General features: G+C 40.7%; 2 protein-coding genes across 3 annotated transcripts in view; both read right to left on the reverse strand.

The window, feature by feature from the left end:
* The window catches only part of LOC135092727 (lysosomal acid glucosylceramidase-like), a 25,659-nt gene extending 13,123 nt beyond the window's left edge, over positions 1-12,536 (reverse strand). The window contains exons 1-3 of one of the 2 annotated variants that reach the window (XM_063991367.1): positions 12,380-12,530; positions 4,796-5,019; positions 3,742-3,918 (exon numbers count right to left, since the gene is read on the reverse strand). In XM_063991367.1, the coding sequence (XP_063847437.1) occupies positions 3,742-3,918; positions 4,796-4,895 (277 nt within the window). In that variant the 5' untranslated portion in view covers positions 4,896-5,019; positions 12,380-12,530. Of the gene's footprint in view, positions 1-3,741; positions 3,919-4,795; positions 5,020-12,379 lie in introns of both variants that reach the window. The other variant, XM_063991366.1, reaches the window with a different exon arrangement.
* A 2,313-nt stretch (positions 12,537-14,849) lies between these two features.
* On the reverse strand, positions 14,850-17,069 carry LOC135092731 (uncharacterized). The gene is made up of 2 exons (XM_063991382.1): positions 16,666-17,069; positions 14,850-15,555 (listed from the first exon to the last, which is right to left on the reverse strand). Exons 1-2 carry the CDS (start codon positions 17,065-17,067, stop codon positions 15,166-15,168), a joined length of 792 nt encoding a protein of 263 aa, XP_063847452.1. The 5' UTR covers positions 17,068-17,069; the 3' UTR covers positions 14,850-15,165.
* Between the last annotated feature and the right edge of the window lie 4,410 nt (positions 17,070-21,479).

The raw sequence follows: 21,479 nt of genomic DNA on the forward strand, positions 1-21,479 counted from the left end.
TTGAAACTAGCTGGTGACTACAACTTACGACACCGCCCCTTTCCAGCTGCCTGTGTGAATGTACATCCAACGGGGAGGATTTATTACCAGCTATTGCTGGTTTGTGGCGGGTGGCAATTCAGCAGTGAACTGCCAAGTTCAGGAGGAGGCAGTAGACACCTGCCGAAACGATAATTACTCCCAGTGAGGTCTAAAGCACTGTTCAGGGGGTGCTGTGAACTTATCATTAAACCCAGCTGTGACCTCACTGAACGTTTCCCTTTGTGTCTCACAACACAGGGGGGCAGTCACAGCCTGCCCTCTAAACACAACTCTCTTCCTCCACACAAAACTACAAGCATCTAATAACACACACCCTTCACCCAAAAATTTTAAAATCATCATGGCGACTCCTACACCAGCCTAGGAGTCCCCATCTGGGGAGGAGACCATAAATGTCCCAAGGTCGGACTGCCTTTCTGTCGACGACCCTAAGTGTCTTGACACCCCCTTCAACTTTTTCTTCATTAACTTCTGCAACATTCGCGGTCTAAGATCTAATTTTCAATCTGTAGAACACCACCTCTCCTCTTCTAAACCTCATCTTCTTTTCCTCACTGAAACTCAGGTGTCTGAGGCAACTGACAGTAGCCCCTTTTCTGTTCCCTCCTACTTTCTCTATTCTCAATTTCGATCCAAAGCTGAATGCTGCATTTATGTGCGCAATGACTTAACCTCCTCTCGTGCCCACGCTCTTGAATCTTCCGAGTTTTCCACCATCTGGCTACGACTAGAGTCACTCTCATACTAAATTTATCTGTGCTGTATACCTCTCTCCTAACTCCTCTGACTATAAGAAATTCTTTGACTACTTAACTTCCAAAGTGGAGCACATTCTGACCCTCTTCCCTTTTGCAGAGATCTCCATTCTTGGAGACTTCAATGTTCACCACCAGCTTTGGCTTTCCTCTCCCTTCACTGACCATCCTGGTGAACTAGCCTACAACTTTGCTATCCTCCATGACCTAGAGCAATTGGTGCAACACCCTACTCGTATTCCTGACCGTCTTGGAGATACGCCCAACATTCTTGACCTTTTCCTGACCTCTAATCCTTCTGCTTATGCTGTCACCCTTTCTTCTCCGTTGGGCTCCTCCGATCACAATCTCATATCTTTATCTTGTCCTATCACTCCAATCCCTCCTCAGGATCCCCCTAAGCGAAGGTGCCTCTGGCATTTTGCCTCTGCTAGTTGGGGGGACCTGAGGAGGTATTTTGCTGATTTTCCTTGGAATGACTACTGCTTCCGTGTCAGAGACCCGTCTTTGTGTGCTGAGCGCATAACAGAGGTGATAGTGTCTGGCATGGAGGCATACATTCCTCACTCTTTTTCTCGTCCTAAACCTTCTAAACCTTGGTTTAACACAGCTTGTTCTCGTGCTATACATGATAGAGAGGTGGCCCACAAAAGGTACTTAGGCCTTCCATCACCAGAATCTCATGCACTATATTTCTGCCCGGAACCATGCCAAGTCAGTTCTCCAACTAGCCAAAAACTCCTTCATTAACAGAAAATGTCAAAACCTTTCAAGATCTATCTCCCCTCATGATTTCTGGCATCTAGCCAAAAGCATCTCCAATAACTTTGCTTCTTCTTCTTTCCCTCCTCTATTTCAACCAGATGGCACCACTGCTATCACATCTATTTCTAAAGCTGAACTCTTTGCTCAAACCTTTGCTAAAAACTCTACCTTGGACGATTCTGAGCTTGTTCCTCCCTCTCCTCCACCCTCTGACTACTTCATGCCACCTATTAAAATTCTTCGCAATGATGTTTTCCACGCCCTCGCTGGCCTAAACCCTCGGAATGCTTATGGACCTGATTGGGTCCCTCCTATTGTTCTCCGAAACTGTGCCTCTGTGATTGCATCTTGCCTAGTCAAACTCTTTCAGCTCTCTCTGTCAACATCTACCTTTCCTTCTTGCTGGAAGTTTGCCTACATTCAACCTGTTCCTAAAAAGGGTGACCGCTCTAATCTCTCAAACTACCGTCCTATTGCTTTAATTTCCTGCTTATCTAAAGTTTTTGAATCTATCCTCAACAGCAAGATTCTTAAACATCTATCTATTCACAACCTTCTATCTGATCGCCAGTATGGGTTCCGTCAAGGCTGCTCTACTGGTGATCTTCTGGCTTTCCTTACTGAGTCTTGGTCATCCTCTTTTAGAGATTTTGGTGAAACTTTTGCTGTTGCCTTGGACATATCAAAAGCCTTTGATAGAGTCTGGCACAAAGCTTTGATTTCCAAACTACCCTCCTACGGTTTCTATCCTTCTCTCTGTAATTTCATCTCAAGTTTCCTTTCTGACCGTTCTATTGCTGCTGTGGTAGACGGTCACTGTTCTTCTCCTAAATGTATTAACAGTGGTGTTCCTCAGGGTTCTGTCCTGTCATCCACTCTCTTCTTATTATTCATTAATGATTTTCTAAACCAAACTTCTTGTCCTATCCACTCCTACGCTGATGATACCACCCTGCACTTTTCCACGTCTTTTCATAGACGTCCAACCCTTCAGGAGGTAAACATATCACGCAGGGAAGCCACAGAACGCCTGACTTATGATCTTTCTAAAATTTCTGATTGGGGCAGAACAAACTTGGTATTGTTCAGTGCCTGAAAGACTCAATTCCTCCATCTATCAACTCGACACAACCTTCCAGACAACTATCCCCTCTTCTTCAATGACACTCAACTGTCCCCCTCTTCTACACTGAAGATCCTCGGTCTGTCCTTTACTTATAATCTGAACTGGAAACTTCACATCCCATCTCTAGCTAAAACAGCTTCTATGAAGTTAGGTGTTCTGAGACGTCTCCGCCAGTTTTTCTCACGCCCCCAGCTGCTAACCCTGTACAAGGGCCTTATCCGTCCATGTATGGAGTATGCTTCACATGTCTGGGGGGGTTCCACTCATACTGCTGTTCTAGACAGGGTGGAATCAAAAGCTTTTCGTCTCATCAACTCCTCTCCTCTAACTGACTGTCTTCAGCCTCTCTCTCACCGCCGCAATGTTGCATATCTAGCTGTCTTCTACCGCTATTTTCATGCTAACTGCTCTTCTGATCTTGCTAACTGCATGCCTCCCCTCCTTCCGCGGCCTCGCTGCACAAGACTTTCTTCTTTCTCTCACCCCTATTCTGTCCACCTCTCTAACGCAAGAGTTAACCAGTATTCTCAATCATTCATCCCTTTCTCTGGTAAACTCTGGAACTCCCTGCCTGCTTCTGTATTTCCACCTTCCTATGACTTGAATTCCTTCAAGAGGGAGGTTTCAAGACACTTATCCACCAATTTTTGACCACTGCTTTGACCCTTTTATGGGACTGGCATTCCAGTGGGCATTTTTTTTTATTAGATTTTTGTTGCCCTTGGCCAGTATCCTTCCTACATAAAAAAAAAAAAAAAAAAAAGTGTGAACCCGCCTTTTGAGAGGTGAACAGGGCAGAGTTTACCAGTTAACTGAAGGAATGAAGATAATGGTTATGTTTTGCATTAGTGAGGTGGACATTGCAAGGTATACCAGTGAAAGGGATGAAGAAATGAAGGTACTGATCAACTCTTGGCGCTAGTGAGGTGCAAGGGGTAGTTTACAACATTCTCTCTCTCTCTCTCTCTCTCTCTCTCTCTCTCTCTCTCTCTCTCTCTCTCTCTCTCTCTCTCTCTCTCTCTCTCTCTCTCTCTCTCTCTCTCTCTCTCTCACCATGGACAGCCACCACTTGCTCCTGGAACCTGAGGCCGCCCCTGGAAGAGGTGTAGGTGACGACATGGCCAGCTGAGGGCGGGGTGAGGGAGGCGGGGTGGAGGGGCGGGCAGCTGGCGACGTCACACACACATACGGGACTGTCGCCGCCCTCAAAGTACCGGCAACTTCCATTGTCTGGTGAAGGAAAAGATGTGCAGTTGTTCCAAGTAGTGATGCTGTGTTGTAGGGAATGTGGAACGCGAATGAATAAATAGAATAACTAACTTACTAACTAACCGACCAATTAACTAACCAACCGACCCACTAACAATGATTGACCGACTAACTGACTGACTAATGTTTAGTAATTCAGAACTGTCTTGAGGAAAAAAACACTAAAAACTTTACAAGTGAGTGAAATTTATACGATTTTCGACGGATATCATAGCGTGCAGTAAAACCTATCACTTCTGCCTCATATATTCAGTAGCCACGTGTGTCACCACCTGCCTGATGAAGGCTCATGTACCATTCCTGTGATTAGTTAAACCCTCTCAACACTAAGTCTTCACCCTCCATCCTCTTGAACTGCCCCACCAGATGCACATCTCATCCTTTTCATGATCAGGGCGTCCCCACCTTCTCATCCTCCTCAAGATCACCGGGTCTCTCTCTCTCTCTCTCTCTCTCTCTCTCTCTCTCTCTCTCTCTCTCTCTCTCTCTCTCTCTCTCTCTCTCTCATTATCATTAATAGATATACAGATTATTTTGTGTGTGTGTGTGTGTGTGTGTGTGTGTGTGTGTGTGTGTGTGTGTGTGTGTGTGTGTGTGCTGTAAGGCTCCTAGTGTGTTACGCAATTATTATATAGTACAATCTAACCTAATGTAATCTAATCTATGGCGTCTTCTACTTACAATAGTCGTTGGTAGAGGCGGTAATGGCCACGTAATTACAATCAGAATCCATTAAACCAAAGCTTAGTGTGGCTTGTAATATCTCCTTTGTTTATGGCATCTGTCACCACTACTATTCACATTTTGCCCACAGCAGCTTTCTGCAATGATTCATTACCATTCACTTTGAGGATCAGCCGTTTTCTTGCTGTGTATTCCCCTAAAGTCCCCAGTAGAGGGTACTCAGCCGCTAATATGGCCACCAGCAGCAGCTTCATCAAGTGTCGTCTATTGCCAACCTCCGGACCCAGATCACCCAGATTGTGATCCGAATCACTCAGATTAGGGTAAATCCAGATCAAGATGTAAACAGAACACGGGCCGCACGGCCAGATCAATTATCTGAAATGGATCACGGTAAAGAGAAGACGCCTCTAACTAACCTAATCTTATGTTACCTAACCTAACGAACTCTAATCAACCTAACCTGAATCAACCTAAATCTAATCAACCTAAGCTGATAAATACACTTTTGATAATTAGTATATATATATATATATATATATATATATATATATATATATATATATATATATATATATATATATGACTCGATCAAAAATAAGAAGGAATTGTAAAACCTAGGAGACCATTCTTGATCCTCCTTTATCATCATCTTGGTGTTTGTAATCAGCATGGTGGTGTTATCAGAAAACACCACTCGTTCACCATCACCACCACTGTCCGTCACGACCATTATTACTATCCTTGTTACTACCACTATCATCACCATCCCCACTGTCACCACCATCAGTCACTATCGTCATCACTATTATCATCACCACAACCACTATTATCACCGCTATCCACCACTACCATCGTTACTGTCCAACACCAACACTACCATCACCATTACCACAATCACTATCACTACCAATACCAACATTATAAGTCAATATCAACATCACCATTATCAACATTACTAATAAGCAGCTCATATTTTCTTATTTCATCTTATTATTATTCTCTTTGATGAACCAAACAGTAAGGAAGGTAGTAGTAGTAGTAGTAATAGTAGTAGTAGTAGTAGTAGTAATACCATTAGTAGTAATACCAATAGTAGTAATAGTAATAATAGCAGCAACAGCAGTAGTGATACTAGTAGTAGCAGTAGTAGTAGTAGTAGTAGTAACAGCAATAGTAGCAAAAGTAATAATAGCTATATTCTTTATTCTTGGAAGAACGTTTAGGTGTGCCGGTGTGGGGACACACCACCACACCCTTCACCCTTGCCGCCCATATTCTTTGCCGCGCCCTTCTCTTGGGACCTGACGCCAGCCTCTGGCCGCCTCGGCTATCACCACGTGGGAGTGAGGTCATCCCTCACCCTTTTGTCTCCGCGCCGCGGTGCTCCGGCCTGGTCGACGGCCGGGTGGGCTCCCAGGATCTCACGAGCCCCTTACCTTTCTGGCCGCGTGAGCTCCCTTGACCTCACGATCCCCGGCCGTGAACTGGGCCGGCCCAGCAACCAACCACCCCAGCATCATCAGTAGACCTCGCTCGCCCAGCCTTGCCGGCCGACATGGGTAGTCCTAGTCCACCTTGCCTCTGTGGCGGACATGGATAGTCCTTTTCCGCCTGTCCTCGGTGGCGGACATGCGACACGCGGGCAGCTTCATTTACTATTTTTACAATCTTATTATATCAATATACGGCAGCTGATATTTACCAATGTGTTTCCTTGGCTACCACCACCTCTACACAAAAGTACAAGAAATAGCATTATGATCTATGGTCTGATAATTTTGAATTGAGCGTTTAGGCGGTCCTTTCCGGGGATTTCCAGCCCTGCGACTCTTACAGTTATAACAAGACACACCTTATGTCAGGTACTTCCTAACTCAAAATTAAATGGTGTTGTAGTACATCTATACTGTGATGCTCTAAAAAAGGCAAGTTAGTGTAATATGTTTATTAATTAATTATTTTTTTTAATGATACTCGCATTATTTTTTTCTTGCAACACCACAATATTTGGCAACTTTTCATCCAGACGTTGTCACATCTCCATGGGTCACCGAGTGAGGTCACAGGGTCAGAGTGACCCTGTTAATCGATGGTCACTTCCTCTAGTGCTGCTAGCCAGGACAGAAGCTACCTCTCGTTACCTCCACAGGCGAGAAAAGAGTTTATTTACTTAGTATTTATTTATTTTTATTTATTTATTTTTTTTATTTATTTTATTTTTTTTATAAGAAAAGGTCATTACTTAAGCCCTCAAGAGCTGTTGCCCGAACATCGAAAGCCACCAACGTGCCTTGATTTTTACCTCAATGATGAAAAGGGAAAAGTCGTCCTGGGCTGCTTATCGGTAGGGTCAGGTGACTCAGGTCTGAGAGAAGGGTGGTTCGACCTCTCAAGGGGCATTCCCAGGATGGAAGGAACTCCTAGGTGCATGCGTGTTCTTCACAGCCGGGAGAAGGAACTTTTTATTTACAACAAGAATAAGTATTTTCTGAAGAAAAGGGCCAATAGAGGTTCTATCATTGCATCCTCCAGAGCAATAGCTCTGACAGCCAATGCCGCTAATGTGAATGAGACGACAGCGCGACGATTTTTTTTTATTTTATTTTATGTAGGACACCAAGGGCAATAAAAATAAGAAAAAAAAAAAAAACACTGAGATGTCAGTCTCGAATTGGGTCTGAAGTGGTTGTCGAAAATTGAAGGGCAAGTGTCTTGAAACCTCCCTCTTGAAGAAGTTCAAGTCATAGGAAGGTGGAAATACAGAAGAAGGAAGGGACTTCGAGTTTACCACAGAAGGGGATGAATAATTGGGAATACTGGTTAACTCTTGCATTAGAGAGGTGGACAAAATTCAGGTGAGAGAAAGAAGAAAGTCTTGTGCAGCGAGGCCGTGGGAGGAGGGGAGGCATACAGGTAGCAAGATCAGAAGAGCAGTTAGCATGAAAATAGCGGTAGAACATAGCAAGAGATGCAGCATTCCGGCGATGATAGAAGCTGAAGACAGTCAGTTAGAGGAGAGGAGTTGATGAGACGAAAAGCTTTTGATTCCACCCTGTCTAAAAGAGCACTATGAGTGGAATACCCCCAGACATGTGAACCATACTCCATATATGGATGGATAAGGCCCTTGTACAGAGTTAGCATTGGGGGGGGGGTGAGAAAAACTGGCAGAGACGTTTCAGAACACCTAATTTCATAGAAGCTGTTTTAACCAGAGATGAGATGTGAATTTTACAGTTTAGATTATAAGAAAAGGACAGACTGAGGATGTTTAGTGTAGAAGAAGGGGCCAGTTGAGTATCACTGAAAAAGGGATAGTTGTCTGGAAGGTTGTGTCGAGTTGATAGATGGAAGAATTGACTTTTGAGGCATTGAACAATACTAAATTTGCTCTGCCCCAATGAGAAATTTTAGCGAGATCAGAAGTCAGGCATTTTGTGGCTTCCATGCATGAACTGTTTACTTCCTGGAGGGTTGGACGTCTATGAAAAGACGTGGAAAAGTGCAGGGTGGTATAATCAGCGTAGGAGTGGACAGGACAAGAAGTTTGGTTTATAAGGTCATTGATGAATAATAAGAGTGTGTGACAGGACAACCCTGAGGAACACCACTGTTGATAGATTAAAGAGAAGAATAGTGACCGTCTGCCACAGCAGCAATAGAACGGTCAGAAAGGAAATGAAGTTACAGAGAAAAGGGTAGAAGCCATAGGAGGGTAGTCTGGAAATCAAAGCTTTGTGCCAGACTCTCAAAAGCTTTTGATATCTCTGAGGCACAAGCAAAAGTTTCACCAAGATCTCTAAAAGAGGATGACCAAGACTCTGTAAGGAAAGCCAGATCACCAGTAGAGCGGCCTTGACGGAAGCCATACTGGCGATCAGACAGAAGGTTGTCAAGTGATAGATGTTTAAGAATCTTCCTATTGAGGATAGATTCAAAAACTTAGATAGGCAGGAAATTAAAGCAATAGGATGGTAGTTTGAGGGATTAGAACGGTCACCCTTTTCAGGAACAGGCTGAATGTAGGCAAACTTCCAGCAAGAAGGAAAGGTAGATGTTGACAGACAGAGCTGAAAGAGTTTGACTAGGTAAGGTGCAACCACGGAGGCGCAGTTTCGGAGAACAGTAGGAGGGAACCCATCAGGTCCAGGTCCAGGCCCATCAGGTGTTGCATTTTTTGTTGCCTTTCTACATAAAATAAATAAATAAATAAATAAATAAAAATAAGCCTTTCAAGGGTTTAGGTCAGCGAGGGTATGGAAAACATCATTGTGAAGAATTTTAATACGTAGGTAGGATGAAGTAGTCAGAGGGTGGAGGAGAGGGAGGAACAAGCCCTGAATCGTCCAAGGTAAAGTTTATAGCAATGGTCTGAGCGAAGAGTTCAGGTTTAGAGACAGATGTGATAGCAGTAGTGCCATCTGATTAAAATAAAGAACGGAAAGAAGAAGCAAAATTATTGGTGATGTTTTTTGCAAGAAGCCAGAAGTCACGAGGGGAGTTAGATCTTGAATGATTTTGACACCTTCTATTAATGAAGGAGTTTTTAGCTAGTTGGAGAACAGACTTGGCATGGTTCCGGACAAAAATATAAAATGTATGAGGTTCTGGTGAAGAAACGCTCAAGGTTTGGAAGGTTTAGGTCGAGAAAAAGAGTGAGGGATGTACGCCTCCATGCCAGACATTATCACCTCTGTTATGCACTCGGCACACAGAGACGGGTCTCTGTCACGGAAGCAGTAGTCATTCGAAGGAAAATCAGCAAAATACCTCCTCAGGTCCCCCCAACTAGCAGAGGCAAAACGCCAGAGGCACCTTCGCTTAGGGGGATCCTGAGGAGGGATTGGAGCGAAAGGACAAGATATAGATATGAGATTGTGGTTGGAGGAGCCCAACAGAGAAGAAAGGGTGACAGCATAAGCAGAAGGATTAGAGGTCAGGAAAAGGTCAAGAATGTTGGGCGTACCTCCAAGACGGTCAGGAATACGAGTAGGTTGTTGCACCAATTGCTCTAGGTCGTAGAGGATAGCAAAGTTGAAGGTTAGTTCATCGGGATGGTCAGTGAAAGGAGAGGAAAGCCAAAGCTGGTGGTGAACATTGAAGTCTCCAAGAATGGAGATCTCTGCAAAAGGGAAGAGAGTCAGAATCTGCTCCACTTTGGAAGTTAAGTACATGATCAAAGAATTTCTTATAGTCAGAGGAGTTAGGTGAGAGGTATACCTCTCACCTAACTCCTCTGATTATAAGAAATTCTTTGACTACTTAACTTCCAAAGTGGAGCACTGCTTCCGTGTCAGAGACCCATCTTTGTGTGCAGAGCGCATAACAGAGGTGATAGTGTCTGGCATGGAGGCGTACATTCCTCACTCTTTTTCTCATCCTAAATCTTCTAAACCTTGGTTTAACACACGCTTGTTCTTGTGCTATACATGATAGAGAGGTGGCCCACAAAAGGTACTTAAGCCTTCCATCAGCAGAATCTCATGCACTTCATATTTCTGTCCGGAACCATGCCAAGTCTGTTCTCCAACTAGCCAAAAACTCCTTCATTAACAGAAAATGTGTCAAAACCTTTCAAGATCTATCTCCCCTCGTGATTTCTGGCATCTAGCCAAAAATATCTCCAATAACTTTGCTTCTTCTTTTTTCCCTCCTCTATTTCAACCAGATGGAACCACTGCTATCACATCACATCTATTTTTAAAGCTGAACTCTTCGCTCAAACGTTTGGTAAAACCTCTACCTTGGACGATTCTGGGCTTGTTCCTCCCTCTCCTCCACCCTCTGACTACTTCATGCCACCTATTAAAATTCTTCGCAATGATGTTTTCCATGCCCTCGCTGGCCTAAACCCTCGGAAGGCTTATGGACCTAATGGGGTCCCTCCTATTGTTCTCCGAAACTGTGCCTCCGTGCTTGCACCTTGCCTAGTCAAACTCTTTCAGCTCTGTCTATCAACATCTACCTTTCCTTCTTGCTGGAAGTTTGCCTACATTCAACCTGTTCCTAAAAAGAGTGAACGTTCTAATCCCTCAAACTACCGTCCTATTGCTTTAATTTCCTACCTATCTAAATTTTTTGAATCTATCCTCAACAGGAAGATTCTTAAACATCTATCACTTCACAACCTTCTATCTGATCGCCAGTACGGGTTTCGTCAAGGCCGCTCTACTGGTGATCTTCTGGCTTTCCTTAATGAGTCTTGGTTATCCTCTTTTAGAGATTTTGGTGAAACTTTCGCTGTTGCCTTGGACATATCAAAAGCTTTTGATAGAGTCTGGCACAAAGCTTTTATTTCCAAACTACCCTCCTACGGTTTCTATCCTTCTCTCTGTAACTTCATCTCAAGTTTCCTTTTTGACCGTTCTATTGCTGCTGTGGTAGACGGTCACTGTTTTTCTAAATCTATTACCAGTGGTGTTCCTCAGGGTTCTGTCCTGTCATCCACTCTCTTCTTATTATTCATTAATGATCTTCTAAACCAAACTTCTTGTCCTATCCACTCCTACGCTGATGATACCACCCTGCACTTTTCCACGTCTTTTCATAGACGTCCAACCCTTCAGGAGGTAAACATATCACGCAGGGAAGCCATAGAACGCTTGACTTCTGATCTTTCTAAAATTTCTGATTGGGGCAGAGCAAACTTGGTATTGTTCGATGCCTCAAAAACTCAATTCCTGCATCTGTCAACTCAACACAACCTTCCAGACAACTATCCCCTTTTCTTCAATGACACTCAACGGTCTCCCTCTCCTACATTGAATATCCTTGGTCTGTCCTTTACTTATAATCTGAACTGGAAACTTCACATCTCATCTCTAGCTAAAACATCTTCTATGAAGTTAGGTGTTCTGAGACGTCTCAGCAAGTTTTTCTCACTCCTCCCAGCTGCTAACTCTGTACAAGGGCCTTATCCGTCCATGTATGCAGTATGCTTCACATGTCTGGGGGAGGGGTTCCACTCATACTGCTCTTCTAGACAGGGTGGAATCAAAAGCTTTTCGTCTCATCAACTCCTCTCCTCTAACTGACTGTCTTCAACCTCTCTCTCACCGCCGCAATGTTGCATATCTAGCTGTCTTCTACCGCTATTTTCATGTTAACTGCTCTTCTGATCTTGCTAACTGCATGCCTCCCCTCCTTCCGCGGCCTCGCTGCACAAGACTTTCTTCTTTCTCTCATCCCCCATTCTGCCCACCTCTCTAACGCAAGAGTTAACCAGTATTCTCAATCATTCATCCCTTTCTCTGGTAAACTCTGGAACTCCCTGCCTGCTTCTGTGTTTCCACGAACAAATTATAGAAAAATTATTCACACAATCATACAATACTGAGAGAGAGAGAGAGAGAGAGAGAGAGAGAGAGAGAGAGAGTGGGGGGGGGGACAGGACGGTCGCCTCTCCTTTCCACCAAGGTGTTAAACAGACTGGTCCAGTAGAGACATGGCAACGCAGCTCACGGAAAATTCCCCTACTTGGCCAACGCCCAAGCGTTCTTCCAGTAGTAAAAACACTATAGTTACGTAAAAGTAGTAGTAGTGGTAGTGGCAGTAGCAGCAGCAGCAGCAACTCTTGTTGTTGTTGTTGTTATAGTAGCAATACTGGTTGTTGTTTTTGCTCTTACTATAGTAGTAGTATTTCGGCATGTTATTCACCATTCACATCACTACTATTTGTATTTTCCAGAGAGAGAGAGAGAGAGACTAAACACTTTTTTGCTTGTAGTAGTCATACCTGAGTCATTGGATTGAGAAGGAGAAACTGACAGAACGAGGAGGATGAAAAGAAAGTAGTGGTGATAATAGCGGTGGCGGTAGCGGTAATGGTGGTGATGGAACATGATAATACACTTTCTCAAGGTTAGGCTCTGACTGCTGGCTGGTTGGCTGGGGGATTGAGGGTGAGCTCTCATCATTGCTGCCAGACGCTGCTAGATATCTTCAATGTGTCAGTGAGGGTTTCTGGTTATTTATCTCGGGGATTGAGGATGAGCTCTCGGCATTGCTGCCAGACGACGCTAGATACCTTCAATGTGTCAGTGAGGGTTTCCTGGTTATTTGTTTTTATTTATTTATTTATTTATTTACTTATTTATTTATTTTTTGTTGTTGCTGTTTGCTACTATCGTTGTTATTGTTGTTGCTGTTGTTGTTGTTACATTAGTATTAGTTATAGTCGTGGTAATATAATAGTAGTAGTATTTTGGTATGATGGAAATAAGTGTGTGTGTGTGTGTGTGTGTGTGTGTGTGTGTGTGTGTGTTTCAGTTATATAGAGACAAGTACACACCAGTCAATCTACATAATATAGTAAACTCTCACCTACTTTGAGCAAACACACACACACACACACACACACACACACACACACACACACACTCACACACAGACACACACACTTTGCGGTATTATTGATCTTTAAAAATCTAGGACATAATACAATATTCACATTTGTAGAAAACGTGAGTCAGTGGTAGAGAGGAGTGGAATGAGGCAGCTATGGATAATTGGAGACAGCAACAGCTGCAGTTAGAGTAAAAAAAAAAAAAAGATGGAATCAAAGAGCCTCAAAAGAATTCAATATGCCTAAGACTGCTCGATCTCAGTTGCCGTGTCAGATCTAAATAAGATGGCCTCTGGCTAGACAAAGGTAAGAACATGTCTAGCACCGTCATGGGGGCGGGGGTGTGCGTGAATGTTGATTGATGCTTCCTTCTGTTTTAATTGAAATGTTTAATTAAATGTTGGGATGTTGATTTAAAGTTCATACTGGAAGTTCTTTTCCTTTGATTAAATTTATTGAAGTTGAATTTAGTTTTCATTTTGATTGATGAAGTAGGATGGTAGTTTTGTTTTTTGTTCACTTGTTGTTAGTTGTTGAAATTAAAGGAATTAATATAGTCACCATGATTTTTTTGCCTAATATTTTTTTTTTACCTTGTTTTATATGGTAGCGTTTTAGCCAGAGCTCTGTAAAGCACAAAAAGAAAAAAAATCCATGACAACCAGATTGAGTTTTATTGATGTTAGCTTTTAAATAACAAATAATGTTTTTTTTTATCTCTTCTTATACACAATGATATTTCTAGAAATTAGCTCTGTTACTTTGGAGTTGTGGGACCTCCTATACTAGGAACAATGGTAAATTACCAGTTTATGATAATAAAATTTAAATGAATAAGTTATACACTTAATTAGTGACTCAGGTGTTTACATTATTATTATTATTATTATTATTATTATTATTATTATTATTATTACTACTACTTCTACTACTACTATTATTATTTTATTTTATTTTATTTATTTATTTACCATTTATTTATATTTTCTTATTATTTATTTTATTTATTTATTATTTATTTATTTATTTATTTATTATTATTATTATTTTTTAAACATCCTAATTGTATAAGTGTTACATTCGCTTGTGTGTATCATTAGTGTTTGAGTACTAGCTTATCAAAATTAATTTTCCCTAATCTGTCTACATCCTAAATTTTGTTTCCTACCACCCCTCAAAACATAATTAATAGCTAACAGCCAAAAGGAATTTTACATCTTTCTTCTCTCTGGACGACGATGTCAATCAGTCTGTCAACGAAATCTCACGCCCAGCCTTATACGAGTACACTAGCCGCCGTACATTCCAGGAACTAGTCCTCCGCCTAACTATATAAGGCCCCTATACACTGTCAATCATGATTGCACAGTCATCGAGATTGTGCAAACAGTGTTTGGGCCACACACTATGAGTAAGATTGAACAATCATTACTTACCTGTTGCAGTTTGTGGAGTGAAGATGAGTAAAGCGGCTGCATGTATAGCCATTCTGCTGGCTTTAGACGATGAAGAAGAAAAGAAAATTGTGAAAAGAAAGGTGTGGATGAAAGAGTGGCTTAAAAAAAGAAATAAATTCACACATGAAAACCTCCTACAGGAATTGCTTCTCTCTGCTCCTGCAGATTACAAAAATTTTTAACGTATGGACAGAGAATCATTTATGGATTTGCTAGAAAAGACTATGCCTCTGATACAGAAAACGGATACTAAGCTGAGAGATTCCATTTCACCCAGTGAAAGGCTTTCCAGTACTCTACGATTCTTAGCTACTGGACAAACATTTCAGGAACTTGTGTTCGCCACTGCCATCTCTCCACAAAGTCTTGGTCGTATCGTTATGGAAACCTGTAATGCCATCATCACTGTATTGAAGGAGCATATTAAGATAAGGTGAATTACGTACAGTTTAAAGAAATACGATTTATTGGGTATCATAACATTGTTTTAAGACTATTTGAGAAAAAAATGTATATATACTAACTTTGACCTGTTACGTAAGTTAATTACCTACTGTGAAAATGAACTTGATTGATTGCTTACGAAAAATAAACAATAAGCCTACTTACTTATTTCCACCACCAATGTGCCATAATGTATGTTATTTTATAAGCTGTAATGGGGATCACTAAGAAGGTCTGCCCACCGTTCTGTAAACACGCACTCCTTCCACATCTGCATTAGTGGCAATATTCACCCTGAGTAGTGCTAAGTCCACTGGTGTTTGAATTGGTCTCGGATGAAAGATCACAAAAAGGCGTGGAAGATCTAGTGTGAACATCAGCATTTTCATTAATTTTCACGCTATGTCTGTGCAATGTGCCTAAACGAGCCTCAAAGAGAATATCATTAATAGCCTTCCTTGCATATATTTGCTGTTCTGCAGTCACATTCCGGAATTCTTGAGCCCAGCTCCTTGCTAGTGTATCAATGGAGTCGTTACTCTGTTGAAGATGTGCACAAGCAAGGGAAAGTGCTTCGTAACGTTTACTTTCCATGTCACATTTCTTTGTCCTCTTTGAGGTATGAGAATATACCTCCTGTGACTCTGTGGCAGATGTGGACGGCTCCTGCAAAATAATAGGAGTATATAATAACGGTCAAAGTTTACTTTTTTTATAAAGATAGTGGTGGTAAAGATATAACTTATGAAATTCATAACAACAATAACGGAAATTAATATGATAAAACATTGACATTTATTTCAAATTCTATCTATTTCTTTATTACAGATCCCCAAAACATCAGACGAATGGTTAGAAGTTGCTGCAGCATTTGAGAGGACTTGGCAGTTTCCCCATTGTATCGGGGCGATCGATGGGAAGCATGTGCAAATTAAGAAACCTTGTGGTTCTGGTTCATACTACTACAACTACAAACATACATTCAGCATTGTGTTAATGGCTGTTGTTAATGCCAGATATGAATTTATGATGGTTGATGCAGGTGCCAATGGTAGAGTATCGGATGGTGGGGTGTTTGGATTGTTGAAAATGCTTTTGGAATAATGTCATCACGATTTAGAGTTCTTTTGTCTTCCATTAATGTGTGTCCAGCAAAAGCTACAACAATAGTAATGTCATGTTGCTATCTTCATAACTACTTAAGGAAACGAAACGTGCAAGCATATCTAGATCCCGGATTTGGTGTAGACGATGTGAGTAGGACGCAGGGTAATGAAGGGAATTTTAGATCTGACAAGCAACCTATTCCGCTGGCACCATCATGTTCTCGTAATGCTACTTCGTCTGCTAAGACTGTAAGGGATGCATTTTGTAATTACTTCAATAACGAAGGATCTGTTTCTTGGCAGGAGTCTGGGATTGACATGTAATGCAAAATCATTTGTGTATTCTATAATCTTTGTCAATGTCAAAATCATGGATTACACTATTTGACTGCCAACTTTTGTTTGATTATATAACATTATATACATATGTTAACAAAAGTTATTTATATACCTATGTTATCAAAGGTTATGTATTATGTCCCTGGTGCTATTTGTCATTTACATTGGCTTTAGGTAATGAATAAGAAATTAATTGGTTGCACTGTATATATATATATATATATATATATATATATATATATATATATATATATATATATATATATATATATATATATATATATTACAAATCTAATTATGTTATTATGAAAATAAAAGGGGGAATACTTACAGTATGATCTATTGATCCCTCATTACCATCTTGTTCCCCATCATCCAGACTTGACACTCCTTCTTGCTGCAATTCTTGGTCGCGAAGGAATGCGAGCTCATCGAAGTACCACAGTGAAGGCTTGTAAACATCATCTGACCCAGCACCGGACTTCACACTGTTCATCACCTTCTTCAGTTCTCGACGATAGTTGGAACGTAAACTATATATTTTCTTGGTTACTGTGGCACGAGTGGCATTTAGGTCAATTTCTCTGATTTTGTCAATTAATTTCACGTAGCATTCACTTTTTAAGCTTCTGTTCTTGTACTCGTCACTTTTTACTTTCCACAAAGCAGGAAAATCTCTGTATAGTTGGATGAACTCCCTCCAAAATTCCTGAGTGTCCAGTGTGCTCGCCATGGTTAACAAGGAAAGACTGAGCTGTTGGCGCAATCATCGCCACTGACTATAACTCATGATGGTGCAACTACTATGATTGAGCTTACAAAATCAAACCGTGTCGGAAATTCCTCAATCATCTGCGCAAACACTCAATCACGCCCACTCACACAGGATATGCTTGCGCGCATCTCACACGCCACTAATCTTCCTGACCTTCCCGTCATCACCGCACTCTCTTTTCATCCACAAATTCATATTCTGTGAAATGTCTGTACATGAAACAGTACCTACAGTTAGGCATATGATAATTGACTGATGTTGTAGCCTAATTTACGTAATGTGTGTTTCGTATAAATTCTTTTCTTATACTCCCTCCCCCTAATAAGTGTGCACATTTCATCATCAAAACAGTACTTAATTGTTATGCTACATAATCAAACGTAGTAATAGAGCACTGCACTTTTGAGGAGAGGCAATATCAAATTTATTTCTTCAAAATTTCGTCTTCGAACGCAGCAGTTCCTTGTCGCGCGTGCGTTCGAATCTTTGGGAGAAGCTTATAAAATAGTATGTACACGTAAAATAAGATATGTGTTCATAAGACAAAAAATACTTATAAGAGCGTGTAGAAATAAACGTGTACCTCATAACCAAATCAGCTGCTGAAAGAAATGGAAAATAACGAAATTATTTTTTTTTTCCCCGGCTAAAACGCACACATGCCTCGAGACAACAGTTACCAAGGGTACAAGACACCGACTCTCAACGACATTCATCTTGATATAATAACAGGTTAGATCCATTTCATTAGCATGTATTTGCTGTGTCCTTATTCTAAGTTCACCTCTTATATCTATAATCATGTTGATTACATTAGTTACTACTATGTAAATAATGGGTGATGTCGCGCGGGGGGAGGGGGTAGGAGTGAGTGAAACCTCCACAGGGCACCCTGAAAGTTTTGGTGCCTCCTAGTGAGGACGGGAAGCGTTGAGTGCTTAGGGCGCAGCCTGCCGGGCTGGCCAGCTGGCAGACTGGCGTGAGGGGGGAGCCTCGTGGATGATGCAATGTGTTTGAGTCATCCCGTACAATTAGGTTAAATTTAAACTGCTTTGTTATATTGTGTTTAGCTTATTGTAATGGAAATGTCTGGTGTTTTCTGGATGTAAATTTTTTGGAAATTACGAAAATAAATCAGCTAGTATATAGGAGGCCCGTGTGGGCGAGTCAGTCAGGGAGTAGAGAAGAAATCGCATGTGATGTCATATGGAGGATTGCTCTCTCTCTCTCTCTCTCTCTCTCTCTCTCTCTCTCTCTCTCTCTCTCTCTCCAGCTTGCAGGTAGGAGTCACCCGTATTCATTTCTTTTTATTATGAAAGGAATGCGTAATATTTTATCTCTGGTGATACATATAAATAAATCAAGGAGAGAATAAGCTCTGCCACAGCAATTTCATCTCTTATATAAGAACATAAGAACATAAGAAATAAGGGAAGCTGCAAGAAGCGACCAGGCTTACACGTGGCAGTCCCTGTATGAAACACACCTACCTATTTCCATCTGCTATCCCCATCCATAAACTTGTCTAATCTTCTCTTAAAGCTCTCTAGTGTCCTAGCACTAACTACTTGATTACTGAGTCCGTTCCACTCATCTACCACTCTATTTAAGAACCAATTTTTTCCTATCTCCTTCCTAAACCTAAATTTTTCAAGCTTGAACCCGTTATTTCTTGTTCTACCCTGGTTGCTGATCCTAAGAATTTTGCTTACATCTCCCTTGTTATAACCCTTATACCACTTAAAGACTTCTATCAGGTCCCCTCTTAACCTACGTCTCTCTAAAGAATGTAAATTTAACAGCTTCAACCTCGCCTCGTAAGGAATACTCCTCATCCCCTGTATACTTTTAGTCATTCTCCTCTGTACTGATTCTAATAGACCTATATCTTTCCTGTAATGTGGGAACCAGAACTGCACCGCGTAGTCTAGATGAGGTCTGACCAGCGCCAAGTATAACTTTAATATTATTTCCGGCCTTCTACTTTTAACACTCCTAAAAATGAATCCTAGTACCCTATTTGCCTTGTTTCTGGCTTCTATGCATTGTTTCCCTAGACGGAGTTCAGAGCTAACTATAACTCCTAAATCTTTCTCGTACCCTGTACGTACCAGAGTTTGGTTGTCTAATGTGTACCTATTGTGTGGGTTTCCTCTACCTACGCTAAGCACTTTGCATTTATTGATATTGAATTGCATTTGCCATCTATCCGTCCATTCATTCATTCTATCTAAGTCTGCCTGCAAGGCGATGGCATCCGATTCTGACCTAATTAATCTACCTATCTTTGTGTCATCCGCAAATTTACTAACATCACTACTAATTCCACTATCCAAGTCATTGATATACATTAGAAATAATAATGGTCCTAATACTGATCCCTGTGGCACCCCACTAATTACATGATCCCACTCGGATTTCGAGCCGTTTATTACCACTCTCTCGCCTGTTACCAAGCCATGACCCTATCCAGCCTAACTTTTGCAATCTATTTCGAGTTGAAAGGATAACTTACAGTGCGTCCCTTCTCGCCTTCTTTCCGTGAGACGTCTCGGGAGAAGTATGCGCTGTACATGGACAGTGGATACGATATATATATATATATATATATATATATATATATATATATATATATATATATATATATATATATATATATATATATATATATATATATATTGCCTAGTTTATTGTAATTGTTGTAAAATTATGAAATGTGCTTGTTTGTAAGATCCATATGACTAAAGGACAAAGTACAGTCCTGGAGAGGTAATTCAAAAGAATAAAATATTCAATAGCCTGATCTCGCGCGTGCCGATATCATCAAAAGTAGCTTTATGTAAAGGCCAGACAAGGTTTCAAATGATAAAGTTTAATTATTGAGATGGTTGCCTACCAAAAAAAAAATATATACAGTAATAATTATTGTAAACTAACACTGATGGAACAAAATAAAGGGTGCGTGAAAAGCTGTCCGGGTGGCTCATGGCAGTCCACTAGCTAAGCCACCCGGGCGGCTCCGGCACCATAATGGTCAATATTTTTTGGATCTAAATATTAACAAAGAATTTTCTCAAAATACATAATATTATTAGTTCTGGCATATTTCCTTTTAATCTACAATGTTTTATGATTGGAATTTTTCATGTGAGTGGCCCAGCAGACACCGGGAATGTGGTTGTTTTACGGTTGCCTCGTAAATCAAAGAATATTACTCCATGTGCCTTCTTCATTTCTATTTATCATTTAATCTAACAACTTCTAGCTTACAATATTATTTAATTTACTTATTCTAAAGTTTTACTGATTGCAAAACTATATATAAAATTTTATTTGCATAACCAAGAAGAAAGTAAGTTTTTATATTCTTGACCGTTCATTTAGGTCAAAAACAAAATGTCACTGGTTTATTATTATTTGAAAGGTATTATCTTTTTTTTCCTTCCTATTTGCAATTTTACCCCATGACCACTACCTAAAAGTTCAACTTTTTTTTTATTTTGCATTAATTCCAGTTAACCTTTGTTTTAAATAATTGCTGTTTGTTGTCCTGCAATAGCCTATTTTATGTTTTTGTCACTTTTTACTTCTAACTTCTAACAATTTGCATTTGCCTTACTTTCCATATACTTGGCCTAGGACGGTATTCAGTGCTGCACAAAAAGCAGAACTGGTTACTTTCATTGATAGAGGATGAATTTTTGGATTGACTACAAAGGACGTTCGCTAAATTGCATTACATGCATCAGAAAGGAATAACGTGGACCACAAACTTAACAAAATGGTGAAATCTTGCAACGAGTTTTTTTTATTTTTTTTTATTTCATGCTTATTATTATTATTATTATTATTATTATTATTATTATTATTATTATTATTTTATTTATTTATTTTTTCTTAGTATGATACACATAGGAGTTTGTCTTTATTTCAATTGCAGCACCTGTTTCTGTCTTTTAACCAGGTTGGACTTGCGGGTAAAGACTGGTTAATGGGCTTTTAACAGCTTCCCCCCCTCCCCGAAATTGCAATTTGAACCTTGGAATCAACTTAAGTATACTGCATGTGTGGGATACTTCAATCAGACAAGTGTTGACAAGCTGTTTGGTATCTTGTCCTCAGTGAAAGCAGACTTTTTTTTTCTTTTTTTTTCCTCCACATCTTTAATATCCATCTTTAATGTCAATGAGACAGGTTTTACAGCGGTGCAGACAAAGTCTACAAAAAAGCAGATTGGCACTCTGACTTCTGCCGAAAGAAGAGTTTTAGTTACAGCTGTTTACTGTATGTCTGCTCGGGCCCAGTTTGTTCCATCTTTCCTCATCTTTCTCAATGTACAGGGGTAGAGGACGATGAGGAAAGAAGTTTTC

This window comes from Scylla paramamosain, chromosome 40 (assembly GCF_035594125.1).
Source record: "Scylla paramamosain isolate STU-SP2022 chromosome 40, ASM3559412v1, whole genome shotgun sequence".
Lineage (NCBI taxonomy): Eukaryota > Metazoa > Arthropoda > Malacostraca > Decapoda > Portunidae > Scylla > Scylla paramamosain.

What these genes read in the sequence shown, in the direction of transcription:
- LOC135092731 (XM_063991382.1), bottom strand. Translation starts at nt 17,067, where the DNA reads ATGGCGAGCACACTGGACACTCAGGAATTTTGGAGGGAGTTCATCCAA. An exon ending in AGGGATCAATAGATCATACT is followed by an intron (nt 15,556 to 16,665) that starts GTAAGTATTCCC and finishes ATTATTTTGCAG; the next exon opens with GAGCCGTCCACATCTGCCAC.